This window comes from Nycticebus coucang, chromosome 3, assembly GCF_027406575.1.
Source record: "Nycticebus coucang isolate mNycCou1 chromosome 3, mNycCou1.pri, whole genome shotgun sequence".
Taxonomy (NCBI): Eukaryota; Metazoa; Chordata; class Mammalia; order Primates; family Lorisidae; genus Nycticebus; species Nycticebus coucang.
The window spans coordinates 65690708-65717512 of record NC_069782.1 but is presented as its reverse complement, the minus strand read 5'-3'; the positions used below and the strand labels follow the sequence as shown (position 1 = coordinate 65717512).

Sequence of the window (26805 nt, the reverse complement as noted above, 5' to 3'; positions counted from 1 at the left end):
CGGGTTCAAATCCAGCCCGGGCCCACCAAACAACAATGACGGCTGCGCCTGGGCATTGTGGCAGGCGCCTGTAGTCCCAGCTACTTGGAAGATGGAGGCAGGAGAATTGCTTGAGTCCAGGAGTTGGAGGTTGCTGTGAGCTGTGATGCCCCGGTACTCTAACCAAGGTGACAGCTTGAGGCTGTCTCAAATAAAATAAAATACAACTAACAGTCCAGGGGAGTGATCTCAGCAAATGGCACAGCAGGCTATTCCAAGAACCTATCTCTCCACAGAAACATAGTTAAACAATGGTTAGAAATAACTGTCAAACTTTCAACAACCTCTGAGAGGCTGAAGTGGGGAGGATCCCATGAGCTCTGGAGTTCAAGACCAGCCTGAGCAAAAGTGAAACCCCCATCTAAATAGGAAAATTAGCCATGTGTTGTGGAGGGTTCCTATAGTCCCAACTATTTGGGAGGCTGAGGCAGAAGGACTGGCTGAGCCCAGGTGTTTGAGGTTGCTGTGAACTATGATGCCACAGCTCTCTAGCCTAGGCAACCAAGAGAAACATTTTTTCTCTTTATAAAGAAAAAAAAAAAACCCTCAACAACCATCAAATGTGTACAACAACCATGGGAGCACAGGGTCAAGTAAAAACTCATGGGAAAGCCTTATAGACATTTTACCTGTCCTAGCCTGTCACCTCCCCACTTCAGTGCCAGTCTTGAGGACAGCAGCCCAGGTTCTCAGTGTGACTCTGGTCACAGGTTCCAGGGAAAGTAGGGCAGATCTTATTTGCAAAGTATTCCCATTGTATGTCCCAATCTATTTAGGACCTATTTTAAAGCCTGAAAAAATGGTTTGTGAAGAGAAAGGAAGAAAGAATGGGGGAACGAGGAGCTTTGATCCCTGGATGCCTGCCTCATTTCTCATGGTATCAAACTTTAGCTATGCTGCACTTAGTTACTAAAGGAAAAATTTACAAATGAAATTTAGAGATGGTTGTAGACCTAGCTCCCAAGGAGTTGGCTCACTGGATATACAAGGAAATACAAGATAATAAGAAGCATGCTAAGCATATGATCCTTTGGTATTACCACCTGTCATAGCTAAAATGAAAGCAAGGAGAGTACTGGCTCAGGGCTCATGGCTGGAGCACACTCAGATGCTGAGGTGTCTGAACTCAGGACACTGGCCTCAAAGCCATCTATAAGGCGAAAATTGTGTCAGGGCAACAAAAAGTGAACCTCTAAGACCTCTGACACCCAGAAAGGCAGTCAATGTAGGGGAAGGGCAAACCAGAAGCTATTGAAACTAGAGGATACATACAGTCTGAAAAAGGGCAAAACCAAAAAACTATTGAAACTAGAGGATATGTATAATCTCAAAAATTGCCCCGTTTTGTGGGTTTGTATCATCAGCTCCCTGAAGAATTTTTACCAAAATAGATTACAAAGGTAACTAATTTTGGAGTAGGATCTTTGGTTTTAAGAGTGAAAAAAAAAAATGTTTTGGCTGATATAGGATCCATGGCTCCCTACTAAATAATCACAAATGGGCCAGACACAATGGCTCACACCTGTAATCCCAGCACTTTGGGAGGCAGAGGCTGGAGAACTGCTGGAGGATTGTGTGAGGCCAGGAGTGAGAGACCAGCCTGGACAACACAGCAAGACCTATCTCTATGAAAAAATAAAAAATTAGCCTAGTGTCATGATGGCATGAACCTGAGTCCCTGCTACTCAAGAGGCTAAGGCAGGGGCCCTGAAGTTCAAGGTTACAGTGAGCTATGACTGGACTCCAGCCTGGGCAACACAGTAAAACCCAATCTCTTATACAAACAAACAAATACGTAAATAAATAAAATGGGATAAATACAGCAGTTATTGAAAGTGCTGAAACAGGGCGGCGCCTGTGGCTCAATGAGTAGAGCGCCAGCCCCATATGCGGAGGGTGGCGGGTTCAAACCCAGCCCTGGCCAAACTGCAAACAAAAAAAAAATAGCCGGGCGTTGTGGCGCGCGCTTGTGGTCCCAGCTGCTTGGGAGGCTGAGGCAGGAGAATCGCATGAGCCCAAGAGTTAGAGGTTGCTGTGAGCCATGTGACGCCACGGCACTCTACGCGAGGGTGGTACAGTGAGACTCTGTCTCTACAAAAAAAAAAAAAAAAAAGAAAGTGCTGAAACAAACAATGCAACACTACTGAAGGTTGGGTGGGCCAATAGGACCCCCTACTAGCCTCCCAAACTAAAAAGGTCCCAAATAAATCTGTTTCATTTATCCAACTTTGCAAGAATTTGAAAAGCCAAAAGGTAAAGATTACAATTAAAATTCCCACCTTTAATGCATGGGAGAATGGTTAGACTGGTTAATCAATTTAACAGTAGACAGGCAGGCCATGTCCAGGTGGAAGAAACATAACCAGGAGTTTAAGAACAACCTGAGCAAGACAGAGACCCCAATTGCCCTAGAAAAACTGAAAAATTTGCTGTGCTGGTGGCAAGTGCCTGGTGGACCCAGCTACTCACAAGGCTGAGGCAGGAGGATCACTGGAGCCCCGGAGTTTGAGGTTGCAGTGAGCTATGACAACACCACTGCGCTCTAGCATGGATGACAGACTGAGACTCTGTCTCAAAAATAATAATAATAATAATAAAAATTTTATACCAAACATGTTAATTATCATTCTTTAGTAAAAGAATTAAAATGAGTAATTAAAATACCTGTATTTATAATGCAAAATTGGGGGAAACAGATATAAGGGACTGACTCACATACCTTTCTGAGTGTGTGCTCACACTTAACATGAGGTAGTCCAAGAGAGGTCCCCACTGCATAAACTCCTCTGCTTTTCTGGGGGACCTAGTAAAGAGAGGTGGGGGAGAAAATGCTGGTACAGCTATGTAATTCTTCCCTGTATCACCTCTACTTTTTTTCTGCTTGATGCAATAGGACCAGGACCAGGAATACATTTGTGGGTGCTGAAAGCAGGGATGATTCCTAAGCAAGAAACTCTAACTATACCTTTAAACCTCTATGTCAAAATTTGTAAAGGTCTGATAGGGTAGATTATGCCTTCACCTCATCTGACAAAGTCAGAGCTAACAATAAATGTCACTATATGGCAATGGTTCTCAACCTTCCTAATGCCGCAACCCTTTAATACAGTTCCCACGACCCATAGGTTGAGAACCGCCTCTTTAAGGTCTAATGGTCAGGACAGCCCACTGGTTCTTTGTCACTGCCTGCAAGGTGGACCAAAAAAGTAGCTGAACATTATACCAAAGGCAGAAAGGTCTGAGTAAAAACAAATGACAAATGGAGACAAGGAGAAAAAGTGAATAAGCAGGTTATGCAACAAGGAAAATCCAGTATTGTATTAATAGGTGGAGAGAGGCTCAGAGCAAAAGAATACTATTATCACTTTGGCACAATTATGCCAGTTGCCTGAAGAGTGAAGCTATATGCTTGCCAAAACTGCCCTTGTTCTTGTAACCTCCTGACAAGGCTGAATGGCAGCCTGCTAAATTGAGTGACATCTCTCTGGAAGACATTCTGGTCATATATGTTGATAAACTGGACATGTGACTAAATGGAACACCAGTATTGTACCAATTATCTTCTGATTATTAATCTTCAGAATACATATAACTATAAAGGATATTATTCGGGGAAAAAATAACTGAGAACTACAAACCATGTGATGTACAACTCCCAACAGACTGATCATTGTGTAGCTATAAAACCTAATGACCAGGGCTGTGGACTGTAGCTCACGCCTCCCAGCACTTGGGAGGCCAAGATGGGTGAAATGCCTGAGCTCTCAGGTTCAAGATCAGCCTGAGCCAAAGTGAGACCCTGTCTCTAAAAATAGCTGGACGTTGTGGCAGGCACCTGTAGCCCAGCTACTTGGGAGGCTAAAGCAAGAGAATCGCTTAAGCCCAAGAGTTTGAGGTTGCTGTGAGCTAAGACACCAAGGCAATCCCTACCAAGAGTGACAAAGTGAGACTCTGTCTCAAAAAAAAAAAAAAAAAAAAAAAAAAAACCTAATGACCAGTAAGGTCCCTGGTTATAAAGGACAAAATACAGGGTATCCCAAAAGTTGTCCCACACAGGGCAAGTAGGTGGTCAACATGTAGAGAATATTTTGTAAATATTTCCTAAAATTTTATAATGAACATTTTGTAAGTAAAGGTACATTCATCTGTGAATGATACATTATATTCTGTGATAAATACACAGAATATAATGAATTTTTCCCCCTCCATTGTTCTTGGGTCGCAACGCTTGCAAGCCCTTGTTATTTCCTAAGTTACTAAAACAACAAGCCTATCTTATAAAAAGCATGTGGGGGCAGCATCTGTGGCTCGAAGGAGTAGGGTGCCAGCGCCATGTACATATACCAGAGGTGGCGGGTTCAACCCAGCTGGCCAAAAACTGCAAAAAAAAAAAAAAAAAAGCATTTGGTCTTTCATCCTTGGTTCCTGAAGCAGACAGCCTGAGAGAAATAAAAGCAAAAGACAGCCTTTTGTTATAACAGTGGAGTGCCTTAGGCCTTAGAAAACAGTGTCTTCTTTCTCTGACCTTCTTCCCCAGCTCCTTTTTCTCCCCAGGGCAGTGTCTTACAGAAACAGAAAATATACTCTTCTCTTCCCTTGCCTTTCTCTTTGGAACTGGCCATAAGAAATTCTCTAAACCTTTGAGAAATGAATGCTTGTTGTTTCAGGCATCCAGTCTGTGCTTATTTGTTATAGAAAACAAAAATGACTAAGACAGGGAGGCTCTTTCTCTCACACACATCAAGGGTTTGAAATCTATAGTCATCAGGGCAATATAATATTAGCAAAGAGATGCATAAACAGACTAAAACAGCAAAATCTGAAACAAGGACATATATTTAAGGCACAAAACCTATGACAGAGCAGGTATTACCAGGCAGTGATAGAAATGATAGACACTTGAACCCAAGGGGTAAGGACAAATGGTTATCTATAGGAGAATAATCAATATCATGCCCATCATCTAAATGAAAAAAACCACGAACTATTTTTCCCCTGCTCCCACACAATAAGAATTAACACAAAACGCTTCTGTGACCTAATGAGTGGGGGTTTCTTCCCAACAACAAGCAAGTGATCAATTCTGCAGTGACAGCAGCTGGGTGTGCATCAATCAATTCTCTTCTAAAGCTATCAACCTGGAAATAGTGGCAGATCCTATAGGCAGAGGGCTTGGTCCCTTAAGACTGCCTCCCATGTGGGACAACTGGGCAAGTCTGAGCCTTCAGAACTTTGGACCAATCAGCTTCAACAAGTTGAGGTTCCTACAACCCTCCCCCCACCTCTTTAGGCTCTATTAATTGGCTAAAGGGGCTCACAAAAGTCAGGGATACACTTACACTTACTAGTTTATTATAAAGAATATTTTAAAGGATACAAATAAATAGCCAGACAAAGAGCTAACATAGAGCAAAGTCTAGAGGGGTTACAAGTGTAGCAGCTTCCCTTCAGGGGTAGCTGGGGTACACCATTCTCCTGGAACCTGGCTGGATTCTTGATCTCCTTCTAGCAAGCCTCCACAAATCAACATTCCAGAAGCTCTCTGTACTTCATTTTTTTGAGCCTTTTATGGAGTTATCATTGGACAGGCATGATTAAAGCATAGAAAACCATGTGTAAATACGATCGGACAAAAGGGTATATTAATAGACTGAGTGGGAAAACCCTACAAGGCTTATTTGTTCAGGTTATACCTGGCATCCGTGTACAACATTCTTTCCCCCCTGGTATGGGCCAGGACCCCTTCTGAAACAGGGGTTTTGTGACCTGTAATCAGATAAAATACATCATAATTTCTTTTCCTTTTTTTTTTTTTTTTCCTGAGACAGAGTCTCAACTTAGTTGCCCAGGCTAGAGGACAGTGGCATCATCATAGCTCGTTGCAACCTCAAATTCCTAGGCTCAAATGATCCCCCTGCTTCAGCCTCCCCAATAGCTGGGACTACAGGCCTGCGCCACCACACAGGCTAATCTTTCCATTTTTAGTAGAGATGGAGTCTTGCTCGTGCTCAGGCTGGTCTTGTACTCCTGATCTCAAGCAACCTTCCCCACTTAGACCCCAGAGTGCTAGGATTATGTATAGGAATGAGCCACCACACCCAGAGAATTTCTTTGTAGCCAACTCCAAGACAAAAAGGTGGAGGAATTTTTTTTGTTTGTTTGTTTGTTTTCTGAGACAGAATCTCACTCTGACATCCAGGCTAGAGTGGCACCAGCCCAGCTCACAGAAATCTCAAACTTCTGGATTCAAGCAATCCTCTTGCCTCAGCTTCCCAAGTAGCTGGGACTACAGGCACCCGTCACAATGCTCAGCTAATTTTTCTATTTTTAGTAGAGATAGGGTCTCACTCTTGCACAGCTGATCTTGAACTCCTGAGCTCAAGCAGTCCACCGGCCTGGGCCTCCCAGAGTGCTGAGACTATAGGCATGAGCCATCACACCTGACACCTGCCCTAGGGTATATTTTCTATATGCATTATATAATTACCAACTAATTGTAGACTTCCCTACTATCCTGAATTGTTATAATTTTATGTTACTTGAGCACCCATTTTGAATATAGGTTTAACTTTCTCATACTAGAAGCAGGGCTCAGTCGCCCTTGACACAGTTTCCAGGTTCTCTACCTCCTCCCAATTCTTCAGTGTGGTCAAACCAGACACCTCTGTAACATAACAATCTCATCAGCACCTCCCTATGGGACAGCTAAATACAACTTACTTGACTTGTCACACTGACTCCCACAACCCACATGCACTGCACAGATATGTGGTAGTGACTACATCTCAGTCTCCAAGTGACAAACAGACCTCCTGCCTGCTTGCTTTGAACATACCAATTGTAACTGCCTAAGGAAAACCAGCTTAGGTAATGCTCTGGACCTCAAGAAACACTTTGGCCCACAGGTCAATTCACCCTCTCTCCCTCACTCTCCAGACAGTGGTTGAATATGGTTCCCCTTCCTGTTGGTCTACAAGGCATTCTGCTCTTTTCTCTCTGGGATCTCTTACTCAGTTTCTGTAATTCCACATGTTTTGTTGAGTTACGTCCTGTTGAGTGTCACCTGACAGATATAACCAAACTTCTATTGTGGGCAGAACTCTCTTATTTGGAATACTGTGATAATGGCTGTCTCAGCAGGAATAAACTGGACAATAGTCACATAAGAGCCACAGGGCTCCTGCTAGTATAGACAACTGTCCTGTGAGAGTGACACCTAGCCATGGGTCTGACACTAGCTTTAAGTCCTGTGTAAGGATTAAGAAGTATCCCTTAAAAGAAACATTGTAAACATACACAACCAAACCCCTAGAGGCCCACCAGGGCAGCGGCAGAGTTCATAGCCAGTCTCCAGAGAGAAATCTCAGGACCAAATTAGAAAAACAGGGCAGGCGCAGTGGCCCACACCTATAATCCCAGCACTCTGGGAGACTGTGTTGGGAGAATCACTTAAGGTCAGGAGTTTAAGACCAGCCTGAGGAAAAGAGAGACGCCGTATCTACTAAAAACAGAAAAATAAGCAGGGTATGGTGAGCATGCCAGTACTCCCAGCTATTTGGGAGGCTGAGGCTACTGCTTGAGCCCAGCAGTTTGAGATTGCAGTGAGCTACTGTACTGTAGTCTGGGCAACAGAGTGTGACACTATCTTAAAAAAAAAGAAAAGAATAGAAAGGAGAAGTGGAGCAGTGCCTGTGGCTCAAGGAGTACGGCGCTGGCCTCATATACCAGGGGTGGCAGATTTGAGTCCGGCCCTGGCCAAAACTGCAAAAAAAAGAAAAAAAAAAGAAAGAAAGGAGAAACGTCCAACACAGATAAAAACGAGCCCAGTGTGATTACCTGTGCCCAGCTATTTGGGAGGCTAAAGCAGAATAAGCATATAATCCAGGAGTTCAAGGCTGCAATGAGTTATGATGGGACCACTGCACTCCAGCCTATATAACAGACTGAGACTGTTTCTATTAAAAAAGCAAAAATAGGGCGGTGCCTGTGGCTCAGTAGGTAGGGTGCTGGCCCCATATACCGAGGGTGATGGGTTCGAACCCGCGCTGGCCAGCTAAAACAGCAGTGGCAACTGCAACAAAAATAGCCGGGCATTGTGGCGGGTACCTGTAGTCCCAGGTACTCAGGGACCGAGGCAAGAGAATCGCCCTAGTCCAAGAGCTGGAGGTTGCTGTGAGCTATAAAGCCACAGCACTCTACTGAGGGCGACAAAGTGAGACTCTGTCTCAAAAAACAAAAAAAAAAAAAGCAAAAATATTTTGGAAGTTACAGGCAAATGTATTTTTCTGACTTCATAGGAAGGAAGAGTTTTCTTATATATAAGAAAATAAAGGGGGGCGGCGCCTGTGGCTCAGTGAGTAGGGCGCCGGCCCCATATGCCGATGGTGGCGGGTTCAAACCCAGCCCCCGCCAAACTGCAACAAAAAAATAGCCGGGCATTGTGGTGGGCGCCAGTAGTCCCAGCTGCTCAGGAGGCTGAGGCAAGAGAATCGCGTAAGCCCAGGAGTTAGAGGTTGCTGTGAGCCGTGTGACGCCCTGGCACTCTACCAAGGGCAGTACAGTGAGACTCTGTCTCTACAAAAAAAAAAAAAAAGAAAGAAAGAAAATAAAGGGCAGCACCCGTAGTCCAGTGGGTAGGGTGCCGGCCATATTTATCTAGGCTGGCAGGTTTGAACCCAGCCTGGGCCAGCTAAACAACGACAACTGCAATAAAAAAAAACAGCCAGGTGTTGTGGCAAACGCCTATAGTCCCAGCTACTTGGGAGGCTGAGGCAAGAGAATCATTTAAGCCTAAGAGTTTGAGATTGCTGTGAGCTGTGACACCACTGCACTCTACAGAGGGCAACATAATGAGACTCTGTCTCAAAAATATATAAGATGAAAGACCACTATAGGAAAAATAACACCAATGTAAAAAATAATATATGTTTATAAATTAGAGATAAATAAGGATAAATATTTATTTTATTTATTTTTTTTTTTTTTGAGACACAGCCTTAAGCTGTCACAAATGCCTGGCTATTTTTTGGTTGCTGCTGTCATTATTGTTTGGCGGGCCAGGGCTGGATTCAAACCCTCCAGCTCCAGTGTATGTGGCTTGCACCTTAGCCACCCACTGAGCTACAGGTGCTGAGCCAGGGTCCTGTCTTTGTTTCAGGAGAGTAGAAGGAGAAGGAGGAGGGAAAGGGTTAAGTGTGGCTGAGTTAAAGTTCATATGCTACTGAACTTTAGCCCAGGCAACAGAGGGAGACAGACACACACACAGAATTGATATTGTCAGCAAATTAAAAAAAATGAACTTGAAACATCTCAAGTCAAGCAATGGAACGAATGACTACACTAGAAGAGCCATAGTCTTAGCAGCAGGTGTGCGACAGGCAAAGAATCCCCCACCCCCAACCACTTCCATGTAATAATGATAGTATAGCAATGGTAATATTAACTTACTGAAAATTCAAAAGAGGCAAAACTATCTTTTTGGTTGAATACTTTAAGTTTCTCTCCTTCCTCCAGGTTCCTGAACTCTGACCCACCCTCAGCCTGAGCCACCAGGTAACCCCCCTTGATGATCCCTTCAAAGAACAGGCTGGCCTCATGGTAAAACAGTCTTTGATCTAGGGTCTGATTTGGAACTCTCCATCCTGTCCTCTGCTTCCTACCTTCTTTCTAAACTTATTCTTCCCTTTAAAAGAAAAGCACTTTTCTTCCTAAACTTTGAAATGTTTGTAGATCTTATTATAGTTAATGTTTTCCCCCCTTTTGCAGTACTCCTTTAGAATAATCACTTCTTCCAGTCGCTGACCTCAGGCCCCTATTCCCAGTAAAGGGGACTCACTTCCCCATATATACCTTTCATAGGAAAATGCCCCATCTTTGATGAATACAATAAATCACTCAAATTCAGTGTAAGAGGGAGGAAAACTGTAAGGCACTTATATTTTATAGCTCAACAGGAAAAGTACAAGTATCCATCCCTTTCGGATGACAAAGATGTCATTTAATTACTACTTTTACTTTTCCATGATAATAAATCATTTAGTAAACAAATATTCATAGTAGAGTACTTCCAGGTTTTGCCAAGTCCTGACTCATAAAATTTAGTATTAATCTACCAAGTTCCGATAACAGGAAACAGAACTGTTATCAAATTCTCCACCATGCAAGAAAATAGAAATTGATGTTTTGGCAAATCTTTATAATTTACCTCTTATTTACCACAGTTTCTTGTCTAAAATGTATTCTGTTTTCTGTAACCAAAATGGAAAAGCTGTGGGACTTCTTTTTTTTTTTTTTCTTCCTATTTATTTTCCCTGATAATATTCTCAAGACAAAGCCCTGGAGTTCCATGTCAAGTTAACCTAACAGAAAATAGATCTAGCAAACATAGTACACATGTTCTGGGGAAGAAGAAAAGAAGAGGGTATTTTTTTGTTTGATTGTTTTAAAAGAAGAGTTTTTGAAACATGGAATATAAAAGTAGATATTAATTCCCCCCCCAAAGTCCTCTTTGAAAATTCTTTACCAAAAAAAAAAAAGAAAGCAAATTCTTTATCTTCTCTATGAAAGTTCTATTAATAAAATGCATTTGCCAGTAAATGAAAAACTGAAGGCGAAAAAAATTGAACAATTTGAAGGTGACAAACTCAGAGGAGCAGTGCTGACAAGTCTGACTTAAGTGTCAGATGAGTCATCCTATCCCCTGAGACACTGCCCCATGCTATGCTGCTCTCCTAAGACACAGTGTGTTGTGCACCCTAAGTGCATTTTGTTCCACCTCCCTGGGGTCGGTTTTCCTTGTCCTGTGGAATAGTTCTTTTCCCTTCATGAGGATGAGAGAACCAAAGGACAGGAATCATTTGTGTTTTTTTCTCCAGGTGACTTAAAAGACAGAAGCTGAGGCACAAAATATGACCCAACATGCCCTCCAAAGGGGGCACAGGGAGTGGTTAGTCAGGAATTGTCATTAGTTTACAAAAATAATATTGCACTATTAAGCCATAGGGTGTGAATTGTGACAATAGCAAGCAGTTTGAAGAGAGGAATACATAACTCAAGGGGTGTGAGGAAGTAGAACATGACTGCTGTTTCATTATAATGTCTCTCTGGGCCAGAGCATTTAATAGGACTTGCATTTCTCTGATAAAAATTATTTTCTTTTCTCATCCTTCAGTAATGGCAATACAACTGGTCACCAAAGTGTCTCCAAATAATGGAAACTATTTGGAGAGGGGGAGGGAAAGCTATTGGAGTGGGGGAGGAAAAGCTGAGTGCCCCCAGGAATTGGCTTTTTAGAATAAGGGTAAACTAGGAGATTTCCCCAAGCCCCAGCATACCCAGCTGCAAACCCTGGAAGGCTCCTCCGCACCACTTCAGGCTGTTCTCTGGGAGGCGCGACCAAGGTACTGATACTCTCTAGACCTGCCAGGAGACCTGGAAAGCTACCTGCACCCTGGGTAAGCTGCAGGCAGTTCTGAAACCCAGGAAGGAGAAAAAGACAGGAGAGGTCACTGAAGACACACCACCCTGTGAAGTTTCTAAAGGGGAACCTCTCAACTCAAAGGCATTCTGATAAAGTATCTGTGCTTAGGAAGATAAAAGGAGGTGAAAGACACAGGTATTTTTTACAACTGAATGTCTGGCAGCTATTCTCTGCTTTCCTCTCAAGTGAAAAGGCCACAAAGAGAAAACACATCTTTATAAAAGACGTTGCTTTGAGGAAAAATGATAAACAATTAAAATACATGTCTGTTTGGAATGTAGAACGAAGGAGAAATAACCTGATGATGTGAATTGGAGGGGAAAGAATGACGTTTGGAAATGACAGGAGGGAATCAGAAATTTTGGATTTACTGGCAGCCCTAGAGAGAGCCAGGATGGGGGACAGGGTCGTGAATTTCAGATCCTGTTTCCCGTACATCTGGAAAACTCAGGGGGAAATGGGGATCCTCTGGACAAAAAGGAGCAACTAGAGAACCCTACTGACCACGTCATCCACCACAAAGGAATCCCAGAGAGACCCAGTCGGGACTCTCCCCTGATGACCCTCCCGCCGTGACCGCACAATTTGGAAAGCCGCGGGGCTGAAGGCGCGGAGCTGCACTGAGAGGACATTGGAGCCAGGACCGAAAGTCGCCGTGCGTGGGGACGGGAGGACACCCGGGGGCCCGCCTGCCGGCCCAGCCCCACCTTGTAGGCCAGAGGAACCGAGGGCCAAGCCGCGCCGGCGGCGGCCTCAGGTCATAGACTCCGCAGCTGACCCCCGGGAGGCCCGCGTCCCGCGGTTCCGGGCGTTTACAACCAGCCCCTCCTCCCCGTATCGGGACTCCCGGCCCCGCATACTCACCATTTCCCAGCTCCCGGGTGTCTCAGCGTCCCTCCTAACGGATCCCGCGGCCAGTGTAGAGAACAGCGCCACACAGGTAGCAACAGAGACGCTTCAGGCCTCCGCTGGCAGCAAAGCTGAAAGGAGCTCGGCGTACGCGAGAAATTAAAATCCCGCGAGAAGATTGAAAGTCTGCAGCCAAGGGCCGGGTTTCGCGACTGATTGGACCTGAGCAGGGTCCCGCCCCAGCGGCCTGATTAGATACCACTTCAGGTTCCGCCCCCTGCATCCTAGATGACAGCAGACGTGATGACTCTTTGCTCAGTGGAGTAGGAATGAGAGATTCTTGGCCACAGTTCTGGCCCCCAAAGCTTCTGCCCCACCAGCGGATTTGGCCGGCCGGTGGGAGTGAGAGGACGCGGGGATAGAGCTGCATTTCAGCAGAACTTCCTCGTACATTGCCAAAGCCGATACTTCCTATGCTCGGTTGTTCCTTCCTCACTAGTGTGCGCAAGGAATTCCAGGCTCAGGATCCAAAAGCGCGACCTCCCTTCCTTAGAGCAGAAGAGCAGCCCAAGCAAGGCCAGACAAGACTGAAACAGAAGGAAGGGTACGATGTTCTCGGGGATCAGGAATTTGGGACAAAGCGATGGAAGGCATAACCCAGGCTTTCTCCTACCACAGTCTCTCAACCTATTCATTTTCAGTCAGGAAAATTAAAAATCGCCAACACGAAAATAAAAACATAAATGCATGGAAAAACTGGAGCTATGTGCAGCAGTATTCTGTAAAGAAATTGAAAGGGGCCGGGCGCGATGGCTCACGCCTGTAATCCTAGCACTCGGGGAGGCCAAGGCGGGTGGATCGCCTGAGCTCAGAATTTCGAAACCAGCCTGAGCCAGAGTGAGACCCTGTTTGTACTGAAACAATAGAAAAACTAGCTGGGTATTGTAGCGGGCGCCGGTAGGGACTCAGTTACTACAACTGAGACAAGAGGTTTACTTGAGCCAGGAGTTTGAGGTTGCTGTGAACTATGACACTATGGCACTCAACCCCAGGGAGACAAAGTGAAACTCCATCTCAATATAATAATTATTTTTTCTATCATTTCACTATAAAGACTGACCATCCTTAATAATTTTCAACAAGAAACTCTTCCCCTGAAGAGAATTTAAAATTCTGACCTACCTAAATAAGCTCTTAAATTCATAAACACTTTCTCCAGAATGCTACCTAAATGAGTCTCTCTACATCACATATTTTGTTCATATATAGAAATTACAGGCTGATTTCAGCAACTCTGTACATACAAAATCAAAACACTGCCCAGCAAATGGTCCCAGACAAGAAGAGATACAACCATGGAAAGCACAGAAGCACTCTCCCCTACTCCAATGAATTTGCACACAAGTCTCCTGTTTTCCTGTGCTTTGTGTTCTTCTCAGAATCCACATCCCTTCTGTGGCTGTTCTGAGCACCTGGAAGTCACCTGCAGGGGAGAGCAAGCTTCTGGGAAACCCACAGGGGAGCCCCATGTCCCTCCCTTTGCAGCCTCCACACAGGCCTCAAATTTCAGTCAGTACCCTCTGGCTCTGCTGCCCACTGCAGAGCATCTGTGTTCATCTGCTTCTCACCAACATTGATCAGTTAATGAGAGAGAGAGAGACCCTCAATCCCAGTGTTTCAGTAATAAATGAACAGAGCTGGGAATGTGACATGCACCTATAGTACCAGTAGCTTGGAAGACTGAGGTGGGAAGATTGCGCGAACCCAGAAAGGAGTTCCAGACTAGCCTGGGCAACATAGTGAGACTCCATCTCTTAGAAACATGGAGTTTCTGCTTTCCTCCTGTGTTTACCTTAAAGTAGAGGAAGAAAATTGCAAGATTGTCTACATGGATTTAAAAATTAGCAAACAATTCATTTGAGAAAACAAAGCAGCAAGCAAACTATGGTTTTTACATTAACAAATTGTTAATAAAACAAATTCTCCCCCTGTTCTCTTTCAGCAACTCTGTGATCTTCACAATTCATGGTTGTCCCCAGGTGCTCTGTGCCTGGGGGTTTACATGTCCAATTTACTCATTAAAAGCTCTATCAGGGGCTCGGCACCAGTGGCTCAAGCCAACCACATACACCTGAGCTGGCAGGTTCTAATCCAGTCCAGGCCTGCCAAACAACAAGGACAACTACAACCAAACAATAGCCGGGCGTTATGGTGGGCACCTGTAGTCCCAGCTACTTGGGAGGCAGAGGCAGGAGAATCACTTGAGCCCAGGACTTGGAGGTTGTTGTGAGCTGTGATGCGACAGTACTCTACAGGGCAACAGCTTGAGGCTCTGTCTCAAAAAAAAAAACTCTCTCTGGCTTGGCACCTGTAGCTCAGTAGCTAGGGCACCAGCTACATATGCTGGAACTGGCGCATTTGAATCCAGCCTGGACCTGCCAAACAACAGTGACAACTACAATCAAGAAAATAGCCGGGAGTTGTGACAGGCACCTGTAGTCCCAGCTACTTGGGAGGCTGAGGCAAGAGAATCGCTTAAGCCCAAAAAAAAAAGAAAGAAAGAAAAGCTCTCTCCAACTCATTACCACCATCATCGAGTCATCCAAACATTTCTGTAGGTAGGTCCTATGTTTTGGTAACCTTTCCCTTTCAAGTAACCTACCTGGTCCCAGGTTAAATGCACCTACGGCTTTCTCCCCTGCCCCATCCTTTTTTAAGACAGTGTCTTACTTTGTTGCCTGGGCTAAAGTGCAGTGGCATCATCATAGTTCACTGCTACCTCAAACTCCTGGGCTCAAGTCATCCTCCTGCCTCAGCCTCCCAAGTAACTAACTATAGGTGCACATCACCATACTGGCTAATTTTGCATTTTTGGTAGAGACAGGGTCTTGCTCTTGCTCAAGCTGATCTCCAACTCCTGATCTCAGGCGATCCTTCTCCCTCAGCCTCCTACAGTGCTAGAATTACAGGTGTGAGCCACTGCACCTGGCCTCTCACATCCCTTGATTTAAATTATTCACTTGAAACTGCTTTCCAGGATAGACTGTGAAATCTTGCATAGACACCAGGTTCGTGTTATTTCCTTCTTTTCTCCCTGACACTTGTCACTATCTGCTAATTGAGGGCAGACACAGAATATTCTAAACTGACCATCACCTGCTGTAAATACTAGAGGTCTCCGCACGACCTTGAGAAATCCACTCCCTGAGGCCAGGCGCAGTGGCTCACGCCTGTAATCCCAGCACTCTGGGAGGCCAAGGTGAGTGATCACTTGAGCTCACGAGTTTGAGACCAACCTGAGCAAGAGTGAGAACCTCTCTGTAAAAAAATAGCCAGGCGTTGTGGCGGGTACCTGTTGTCCCAGCTACTCGGGAGGCGGAGACAAGAGAATCACTTGAACCCACGAGTTTGAGGTTCTTGTGAGCTATGATACCACGGCACTCTACCGAGGGTGACAAAATGAGACTGTCTCAAAAAAAAAAAAAAGAAAGAAATAAAGAAAGAAAAATCCACTCCTGGGTGACGTATTTGTTAATGCTGCCCTCACCCAAGAGGGAGATTCTCCCATTCTGGAAAATGGCTCAAAGGTTTTCAGGTGGACTTTTTTTTTTTAAGACAGAGCCTCACACTGTTGCCCTGGGTAAAGTGCGTGGCATCACAGCTCACAGCAACCTCCAAGTCCTGGGCTTAAGCGATTCTCTTGCCTCAGCCTCCCAAGTAGCTGGGACTACAGGCGCCCACAACAACGCCCGGCTATTGTTTGGTTGTAATTGTCATTGTTTGGCAGGCCCAGGCTGGAATCGAACCCGCCAGGTCTGGTGTATGTGGCTGGCACCTTAGCCGCTTGAGCTTCAGGCGCAGAGCCAGGTGGATTTTTTTATATATGGGATAACAGTTGGTGGAAGTAAAGGTAGCACTGTTCCATTGGGCTTCATTTATGCGAGTTAACTTTTCATAGTTTGATAAGCAAGCAATAAACCCTGCATACTGTGATTGATTTCCCAGATTCTGATAAATACAGTGAAACCTCAAACTCGTGGGTTCAAGCAATCCTCTTGCCTCAGCCTCCCAAGTAGTTAGGACTGCTAGCTACTCACACAGAGGCAGGAGGATCACTTGAACTGATGAGTTTGAGATTGCTGTGAGCTAGGCTGAAACCACAGCATTCAGCCTGAGCAGCAGAGTCTGAAAAATATATATATAGAGAGAGAAATGGCCAGTAAGCACACAAAACAATGCTGATCTTCACTAGTTATTAGGGAAATGTAAATTAAAACCATAATGAAATATTGAAAACTACAAGTAACCAGTGTTGGTGAGAATGTGAGACATTGTAAGAAATCCTCGAGCATTACTGGTGAGAAACCAAACACTGAGTACTCTGTGTTCCTTGATGGCTATGAATGGAACCAGGGCGATTAAAGGATTTCTCACACTCTTTACAATTATAGTTCTCTTCAGTGTACATTCCCATGTGTGCTAGACAGGCTGTGTGATAACCAGAAAGTTTTTCCACAGGGAAAACTTTTTTAACACACAGGGTCTTGCTCTGTCACCCAGACTAGAGGCTAGAATGCAGTGGCATCATCATAGCTCACTGTAGGTAACCTCAAACTCTTGGGCTCAAGTGGTTCTCTTGCTTCAGCCTTGCAAGCTCCAGCTGGGACTATATACATGCACCACCATGCCTGGGTAATTTTTCTATTTTTTGTAGAAATGGGTGTTTCACTCTTGCTCAGGCTACTTTTGAACATCTTAACTCAAGCAATCCTCCCACTTTGGCTTCCCAGAGTGCTAGAAGTGAGCCACTGTGTATGGTCCCTTCCACATCCCATGTTTGTTTGTTTTTTTTTCTTGAGACAGAGTTTCACTTTGTCACCCTGGGTAGAGCCTCAAGCTGTCACCCTGCATAGAGTGCTGTGGTGTCATAGCTCACAGAAACCTCAAACTTCTTGGCTTAAGTGATTTTCTTGTCTCAGCCTCCCAAGAAGCTGGGACTGACTACAGGCGCCTACCACAATGCCAGGCTTTTGAGAGATGAGGTCTCACTCTGGCTCAGGCTAGTCTCAAACCTGTGAGCTCAGGCAATCCACCTACCTTGGCCTCCCAAGTACTAGAATTACAGGTGTAAGCCACCATACCCATCTTTTGTTGGTTTTATTGACAAAGGGTCTTGTTCTGTCACCCAGGTTAGAGTGCAAGCAGGGTAATCATAGCTCACTGCAACCTCAAATTCCTGGGCTCAAGTGATCCTCCTGCCTTAACTTTCTGAATAGCTGAGAGTATAGGCCCATGCCACCATGCTTGTCTAATTTGTGGTTTTTGTAGAGATGGTTCTTGCTACATTGCTCAGACTGGTCTTGAATTCCTGGCCTGAAGTAATCCTGCCACCTGGGCCTACCAAATTTGTAGGATTATAGGTGTAAGCCACTATGCCTGGATGAGTTTAGAATTTTGTTCCATGCTTAGCAGACCACATACTTGATCAGCCCCCCAAAACCATACTGAGCACCAAGTATCTAATGAGCTTCCCTTGTGTATTACATAGTATTTCACAAGTTTTGTGACAATTTTTTTCTTGGGGAAGTCAGCTCATTCTGTGTGATTAGATTAAGAGAGCATATGGAGGATGGAAGCTGGTTTCCTACAGACCAAGTTTAATTAAATATGACATAAGGCTAATGAAAAATATCTCAACACTTAATGTAAAAATGTTAACTTTTTATTGGGTTGTGTCAAAGCAAAAGGAAATAGGGAGAAAGATGACACATGTTATTATAAGGAACTCTGTGTCACCAAGATGACACCTCTCATAAATATTTATAAAGTTCCTCAAATCCCTCAAACAGACCTTTAACCAGTCAACAAAAACTAATTCACCAAAAATAATAGAAGTATGAAGTGTCTGACAATGGTAAAAATATTCTGAACAAGGAAGTAACAATTTGCATAATATGGATAAAAGACTTTGAAACTATAATATTCAGAACACTATACTAATGGCAGCCACTGTTGTCCTAAATAACTATTACACATGGGGCACTGCTAAAAAGGATCAGATGAGCCATGCACCACCAACTAGAGTTGTTTTTTCATGTACAAGGCCTCTGTCATAAAGTTAAGAGATCGGATGTTCCAAAGACCATGGTGCCAGGGCAGCCTCTTAGGAGGATAGGGGGATGGGAGGCTAGGAAGCTGGGAATAGGGCCTTACAGCAGCAAGTCACAAGCCTCCTGTTTTCTGGGAGTAACACAGTATGCTAAGAGTTAGGTCAGCTGCAGGATGCCCAGCCTATGTGGCCCCTGTGGAGTAATAATACACTCTGCTTCCCTAATAGCTCCAACACTGGTATCTGCAGCCCCTTTTTCCCCCACCCCAACTACAGAACAGGAGTACTAGCTAAAAATTTAGTCTGGAGTAAGAAAGCTGGCTTGGCGCCTGTGGCTTAAGTGGCTAAGGAGCCAGCCACATACACCTGAGCTGGCAGGTTTCAATCCAGCCCCGGCCCACCAAACAACAACAGCTGCAACCAAAAAATAGCCAGGCATTGTGGTGGGTGCCTGTAGTCCCACCTACTTGGGAGGTGGAAGCAGAAGAATCACTTGAGCCCAGGAGTTAGAGGTTGCTGTGAGCTGTGATGCCACAGCACTCTACCCAGGGCGACAGCTTGAAGCTGTCTCAAAAAAAAAAAAAAAATAGAGTAAGAAAGCTTTGATGATATAACCACTTTAAGAGAGGAGGATATTGTGTAACCTATGATGAGGAATCTATTTAATGTATACCATGATCATTAATAACATTGCTGATGTTTGCTTTTACTGTGAAAGTATAAAAATTAACAAAGGGAAATAGGAGAGCAAAAGAGTTCTTTGAGAAGATATCCTTGCTATTCTCCAGAATTATTGGCTTTTCTGTAAATAAAAGTGGAATTGTTGGCTTGGCGCCCATAGCTCAGTGAGTAGGGTTCCTGCCACATACACTGAGACTGGCGGGTTCGAGCCCGGCCCAGGTCTGCTAAACAACAATGACTACTGCAACCAAAAAAAAAGCTGGGCATTGTGGTGGGTGCCTGTAGTCCCAGCTACTTGGGAGGTGGAGGCAGGAGAGTCACTTAAGCCCAAGAGTTTGAGGTTGCTGTGAGCTGTGATGCCACGACACTTTCCCGAGAGTGAAACTCCACCTAAAAAAAAAAGTGGAATTGTTGATCTCTCATCAGCTTCCCGGATGATTGGCTTGGATGACAGGCAGATGGACTCACTGGTCTGGTAACAGTACTATTAACAGACAGATAAACAAATAGACCAACGTAAAGAAAGAGTCTCCAGTAAGCCATGATATGTATGAAAAATTGTTGAAAGCTCAATGTTTGTGGAATACTGGCAGAATTCATAAGCACTTAATACATGAGGCAAGTCCCTTGATTGCATTAATGTACACAGCTATGATTTAACAATAAAAAAAATACATGAGGTAGGAACAAACTGATCTCTAACTGGATGAGTGTGTTGTATTCCCCTCTATTCCATGGACAATAATGAATTTATTGTGTAGGGAAATGTGAGTTAAAAACAATTGACCTCGGGCGGCGCCTGTGGCTCAGTGAGTAGGGCGCCAGCCCCATATGCCAAGGGTGGCGGGTTCAAGCCCAGCCCCGGCCAAACTGCAACCAAAAAATAGCCGGGCGTTGTGACGGGCGCCTGTAGTCCCAGCTGCTCGGGAGGCTGAGGCAAGAGTCGCGTAAGCCCAGGAGTTAAGAGGTTGCTGTGAGCCGTGTGACGCCACGGCACTCTACCCGAGGGTGGTACAGTGAGACTCTGTCTCTACAAAAAAAAAAAAAAAAACAATTGACCTCACAAAGACAGAGAGTAGAATGACAGTTACCAGAGGCTGGGAAGGGTGGGGGGATAAAGTGGGAGTAGTTAATGGGTACACCAAAATATAGTTAGCTAGAATGAGCAATATTTAAAGTTTACCCTAACTTATTGTTGCTTATAGTCACTTTGCGTTAGGTCAAATGTATGCGCCCAAGAGTTCCACAAAGACCACACTGCCAAACACGCCAAATTTACAGCAGAGTTCTTTTATTGAAGAGCTGGCTGATGACTGCCTCAGTGCCCCAACATGAGTTTTCTAAGAGCAGCCCCAAGTGCGTAAGGGGTTAGGTTTTTAAGGCTTGGTCTGCATCCTGGTTGGCACGCAGGTGGTCCAGGTGCATTCAGGTGGGATAGCAAGCTAGCATCGTACAGAAGCAGAATTTTGCGGTTAGTTAGCTATACGTCATACATTTTTGTTTTAATATTTTCCCATACATCTTAGTTCCAGTACTTTTCCTCCATACATCTTTGTCTCAGTATTCTCTCCACTTGGTATTGTTTAAAGGTCAGCGTGGGGATAGTCAGTTCGATTCCCAGGCCCAAGAGTTAGTCAAGCAAGAAGTTAGTGAGTACTTTTCCATCTATCTTGGGAGTGAATTATTCCATTTTGTTGAGGGCTTGCAGCCCAGGAATTTGCAAGGAGTTAACTGGTATTTTTCTAGACCTAACACAAAGTGACTATAAGCAACAATAAGTTAGGGTAAACTTTAAAATAACTAAAAGAGTGGAATTGGAATATTCATAACATAAAATTATAGATGCCCAAGGTGCATACTCTACTTACCCTGCTTTAATTAATTCACAACATATACCTGTATAAAATATTACATGTACCCTATTAAGGTATATAGGCAATCGCTGGGTTATGAATGAAATAGGTTCTATAGATTTGTTCTTAAGTTGAATTTGTATGTAAGTTGAAACACATACATTTACATATTACCTGTAATAGTCTCCATTTGTAAATGCAAATTATGTAAATCAGATGTTTGTACCTCTGTTTATTGTACATCAGTTGAATGTTTGTAACTCAGGGACTTATTGTAATAGCCTCCAGGCCAGGCTTGGTGGCTCACACCTGTAATTCTAGCACTCTGGGAGGCCAAGGTGGGTGGATTACTTGAGTTCAGGCACCAGGCAGGGGTCCTCAAACTTTTTAAACAGGGGGCCAGCAGTTCACTGTCCCTCAGAACGTTGGAGGGCCGGACTATGGTTTTAAAAAAAAACTATGAACAAATTCCTATGCACACTGCACATATCTTATTTTGAAGTAAAAAAACAAAACAGGAACAAATACAATCACACCGCCTCATGTGGCCTGCAGGCTGCAGTTTGAGGACCCCTATAACCATCCTGAGCAAAAGTGAGACTCCATCTCTAAAACTAGCCAGGTGTGGTGGTGAGGGTAGTCCCTCTCAACTTGGGAGGCTGAGGCGAGAGAATCACTTCAGCACAAGAGTTTGAGGTTGCTGTGAGATATGACACCATGGTACTCTACCAAGGGTGACAAAGTGAGACTCTGTCTCAAAAAAAAAAAAAATCCCAGGGTTTAAAATGATACCAGTTGGGCCCCTACTTTCCCCCTATGGTTTATGTATAATGTGGAGAAGGACAAGTCTAAGATACTTTACATGAACTTAAAAACTAGCAAATAATCATTTCTTTCAGAAAACAAAGATGGCAGGAAAATTTAATTTTTCATTTTAATAAATAGTTATGTAAAACAACAAATCAATGGGCGGCACCTGTGGCTCAGTCGGTAGGGCGCCGGCCCCATATACCGAGGGTGGCGGGTTCAAGCCCGGCCCCGGCTGAACTGCAACCAGAAAATGGCTGGGCGTTGTGGCGGGCACCTGTAGTCCCAGCTACTCGGGAGGCTGAGGCAAGAGAATCCCTTGAGCCCAGGAGTTGGAGGTTGCTGTGAGCTGTGTGATGCCACGGCACTCTACCGAGGGCCATAAAGTGAGATCTGTCTCTACAAAAAAAAAAAAAAAAAAGGGAAGGGAAAAAAAACAACAAATCAAATGCGAAGCTTCCCCTTTTTCCTCTGCTTCAGCAGCTTCCAGATTTTCAGCAGGGCATGGTTATTACTAAGTGCTCGGTGCCTGGGATGTCCATGTTCAATTTACCCATTTGAAACATTCTCTCAATCTACCCCTAACCAATCACTGCTGTAGATAAATCCTAAGCATTATATATATAGCATTTCCTGTCAGGGAGTCTAACTGGCCACAGATTGAATTCACCTATGGTTCTTTCCTGCCCCTTAAATTATTCATTTCATTTGAAACTGTCTTCCAGGGTAGACTGTAATACCTGGGTAAGTACCTTGTCCATTTTATTTACCCCTATCACGTACCTGCTCATTGAGAAAAAACACAGAATATTCTAAATTGACCATCATCTGCTGTAAACAATGAAGGTGTCAACATAACCCTGAGAAATCCATACCCCAGACAGGGTTTGTGTATGTTAATGCTGCCCTCCGACATAGGGAAGCTTCACAGAATCTCTTTCTGGAAAATGGCTCAAAGCGGTTTCTTGGGAGACTTTTTTTTTAGAGACAGAGTCTCACTTTGTCGCCCTCACTAGAGTACGGTGGCATCATAGCTCACAGCAACCTCCAACTCTTGGGCTTAGGCGATTCTCTTGCCTCAGCCTCCTGAGTAGCTGGGACCACAGGCACCCACCATAATACCCTTTTTTTTTTGCAGTTTGGCCGGAGCCGGGTTTGAACCCACCACCCAGGGTATAAGGGGCTGGCATCCTACTCGCTGAACCACAGGCACCGCCCTCTTTGGAGACTTTTATATACAAACATCCAGTTGATAGAAGTAAAGTAACACTGTACAATCCAGTTTCGTATATATGATTTAACTTTTCATAGGATGTTAAGAAAGTGATAAATTCAGCTCAGCGCCTATAGCTCAGTGGCTAGGCATAGGCCACATACACCGGGGCTGGCTAGTTCAAACCCAGCCTGGGCATGCCAAATAATGACAACTGCAACAACAAAAAATAGCTGGGCATTGTGGTGGGCGCCTATAGTCCCAGCTACTTGGGAGGCTGAGGCAAGAGAATCACTTAAACCCAGGGGTTTGAGGTTGCTGTGAGCTGTGATGCCATAGTGAGCCTCTGTCTCAAAAAAGAAAAGTGATAAATTCTGTGAAACTTGATTGCATTTCCCTATTTCTGAAAAGTGTGGTAAAAAAGTCTACACATAGGGGATGGGCCCAGTGGCTCATGCCTATCATCCTAGCACTCTGGGAGGTCGAGGTGGGTGGATGACTTGAGCTCATGAGTTCAAGATCAGCCTGAGCAAGAGACTCTGTCTCAACTAAAAATGAAAAACTGAGGCAAGAGGATCACTTGATCCCAAGAGTTTGAGGTTGCTGTGAGCTATGACGTCACAGCATTCTACCAATTGTGACAAAGTGAGACTGTCTCGGAATAAAAAAAAACACATGGAAAGAAGTAGGAATAACAGAGGCGGGAGGAAGACTTGCTTTTGAGGTGACATTTGGGATGAGACCTGAAATATTATTTTTTAGACAGGCTATCTCACTCAGTTGCCCAGGCAAGAGTACAATGGGCTCATCATAACTCACTGCAACCTCAAACTCCTAATCATCCTGCCTCAGCTTCCTAAGTAGTTGGGACTACAGGTGCACACAACCATGCCCTGTGATTTTTTTTTTTGGAGACAGAGCCTCAAGCTATCGCCCTCAGTAGAGTGTCGTGGCATCACAGCTCACAGCAACCTCCAATCGCTTAAGTGATTCTCCTGCATCAGCCTCCCAAGTAGCTGGGACTACAGGCAACTGTCACAATGCCCAGCTATTTTTGTTGTTGTTGTTGTTGTTGTCATTGTTTGACAGGCCCGGGCCAGATTTGAACCCATCAGCTCTGGTGTATGTGGCTGGCACCTTAGCCACTTGAGCTACATGCGCCACGATGCCCTGCTATTTTTTTAATTTTTTGTAGAGATGGGGGTCTCACTATGTTGCTCAGGCTGGTCTTGAACTCCTAGTCTCAAGTGATCCTTCTACCTCAGCCTCCCAAAGTGGTGTAAACCACTGTGCCTGGCTGAATATATCAGTATAAAAATTTAGAGCAGAGGTAGTTGGGATGGTGGCAGAATAAGAAGCATGAGGAATCTGATGTCTGATGTAGCTATTTTGGAAGTCTGGACTCTATTGAAGGTATGCAACGTTCTATGTACTCTGTGAATTATGGTTAATTTCTGTCAATTTTAGCTCTTAGCACAATAGCAGCTACCCATCCCTACCTCCATCTGTAAGGCATGCAGTTGTATGAGTGCTACCATATATATAATTTTAGATTCTTTACCACACTGCAAACGTCAAAAAGTACTTTGAAATATATTACTAGGCTATAGTGAATAAAACAGTATGGTGTTGGGATTAGAATAGAAATACAGGCTTTTCCACCTGCTATCCCCTCTCCAACCCCCACTCCTGCTCCACGGCGCTCACTCAGAGCTCCTGCAAAGCTAGTACTGCCACCAACTCCCTTCAGCCACCATTATGATTATCTACCAGGACCTCATCAGCCAATGAGATGTTCTCTGACATTTACAAGATCTGAGAGATCGCAGATGGCCTATGCCTGGAGGGGGAGGGGAAGATGGTCAGTAGGACAGAGGGTAACATTGATGACTCACTCAATGGTGGAAATGCTTCTGCTGAAGGACCTGAGTGCAAAGGTACTGAAAGCACAGTTACCACTGGTGTTGATATTGTCATGAATCATCACTTGCAGGAAACCAGCTTCACAAAAGAAGCCTAGAAGCAGTAGATCAAAGATTACATGAAGTCAATCAAAGGCAAACTTGAAGAACAGAGACCAGAAAAAGTAAAACCTTTTGTGACAGGGGCTGTAGAACAAATCAAGCACATCCTGGCTAATTTCAAAAACACCAGTTCTTTCTTGGTGAAAACATGAATCCAGATGGCATGGTTGCTCTCCTGGACTGCCATGAGGATGGTGTGACCCCATATATGATTTTCTTTAAGGATGGTTTAGAAATGGAAAAATGTTAACAAATTTGGTGATTACTTTGGATCTATCACCTGTCACCATAACTGGCTGCTGCTTGTCACCCACACAACACCAGGACTTAAGACAAACAGGACTGATGTCATCTTGAGCTCTTCATTTATTTTGACCATGATTTATTTGGAGTGGAGGCATTGTTTTTAAGGAAAAACATGTCATGTAGGTTGTTTTAAAATAAAATGCATTTAAACTCATTGGAGAACATGCCTTTTTATTTAATACACATTTAAACTAAATCCATCCTGTATTGTTGGTGAAGCTAGAGCCTGGTTGTAGGCCACTACTAGAAAGCATAAGACTGTCATCAGACAAATTCTACAGTGGAAACCACTCCTGAGACTGGAATACAAAGGAATCAAAAGTTTTAATTCTGAATTACAGTAAAGGAAGAGACCATGCTCATAGCAGTGCCAACACTTGAAGTGGAGTCTTAACACATTTCATCACCTACAACGGAAGTAGTAACTGTGGCAGAAATTACCAAGAGAATACAAGAGACTAATTCAGTTGGAAGCCAGAAAAAAAGAAAGAAGGAAGGAAATATAGAACAGTGATACAGAATGAAGAACGCAGAAATAAAATCACATATTTACAGCCAATCAATCTTCAATAAAAGTGACAAGAATTTGCAATGGGGAAAGGATACCCTCTTCAATGAATGGTACTGAAAAAATTGGATAGCCACATGCAGAAGAAGGACGCTGAACCTGTCTCTCAACATACATAAAAATCAACTCAACATCTATTAAAGATTTAAGCATAAGAACTAGAACTATAAAAATGTCAGAAGAAAATCTACAGAAAATTCTTCTGGACATTGGCAAACAATTTGTGACTAAGACCAGAGGCAACAGAAATAAAAACCAAAAATAAACAAGTGGGATTTAATCAAATTAAAAAGCTTCTGCACAATAAAAGAATCAACAAAGAGACAATCTGTGGAATGGGATAAAACATTTGCAAATTATTCATCTGACAGGGGGCCAATATCCAGAATCTATAAGGAACTCAAATAATTCAACAGAGAAACACAAATAAGACATTGAAAAGTGGGCAAAGGACATGAATAGATATTTCTCAAAAGAAGACACACCAATGGGCCAAGTAAACAAAAAATGCTCAACATCACTAATAATCAGAAAAATACAAATCAAAACTACAATGAGGTATTTTACCCCAGTCAAAATGGGTATTATTGAAAAGACAAAAAAGTAAGAGCAGTTGGCAAGGAGAAGGAAAATGAACTTTTATTTATTTATTTTTTGAGACGGGGTCTCACTCTCGTGCTTGAGAGTGCAGCAGTGTCATCACAGCTTTAACTCCTGGGCTCAAATGATCTTCCTTTGAGCCTCAGCCTTTAAGGTAGCTGGGACTACTGGCGAATGTCATGGATGCCTGGCTAATTTTTTTCCATTTTTTTGTAGAGACTGAGTCTTACAGTTGCTCAGGATGGTCTAGAACTCCTGAGCTCAAGGGAGCCTCCCA

General features: G+C 43.9%; 1 protein-coding gene across 3 annotated transcripts in view; it reads right to left on the bottom strand.

Moving 5' to 3' along the window:
• The window catches only part of LOC128582128 (zinc finger protein 136), a 29888-nt gene extending 17304 nt beyond the window's left edge, over positions 1–12584 (bottom strand). The window contains exons 1-2 of one of the 3 annotated variants that reach the window (XM_053585715.1): positions 12383–12584; positions 2759–2842 (exon numbers count right to left, since the gene is read on the bottom strand). In XM_053585715.1, the coding sequence (XP_053441690.1) occupies positions 2759–2842; positions 12383–12385 (87 nt within the window). In that variant the 5' untranslated portion in view covers positions 12386–12584. The remainder of the gene's footprint in view (positions 1–2758; positions 2843–12382) is intronic. The other 2 variants (XM_053585716.1, XM_053585717.1) reach the window with 2 other exon arrangements.
• Positions 12585–26805: the final 14221 nt, after the last annotated feature.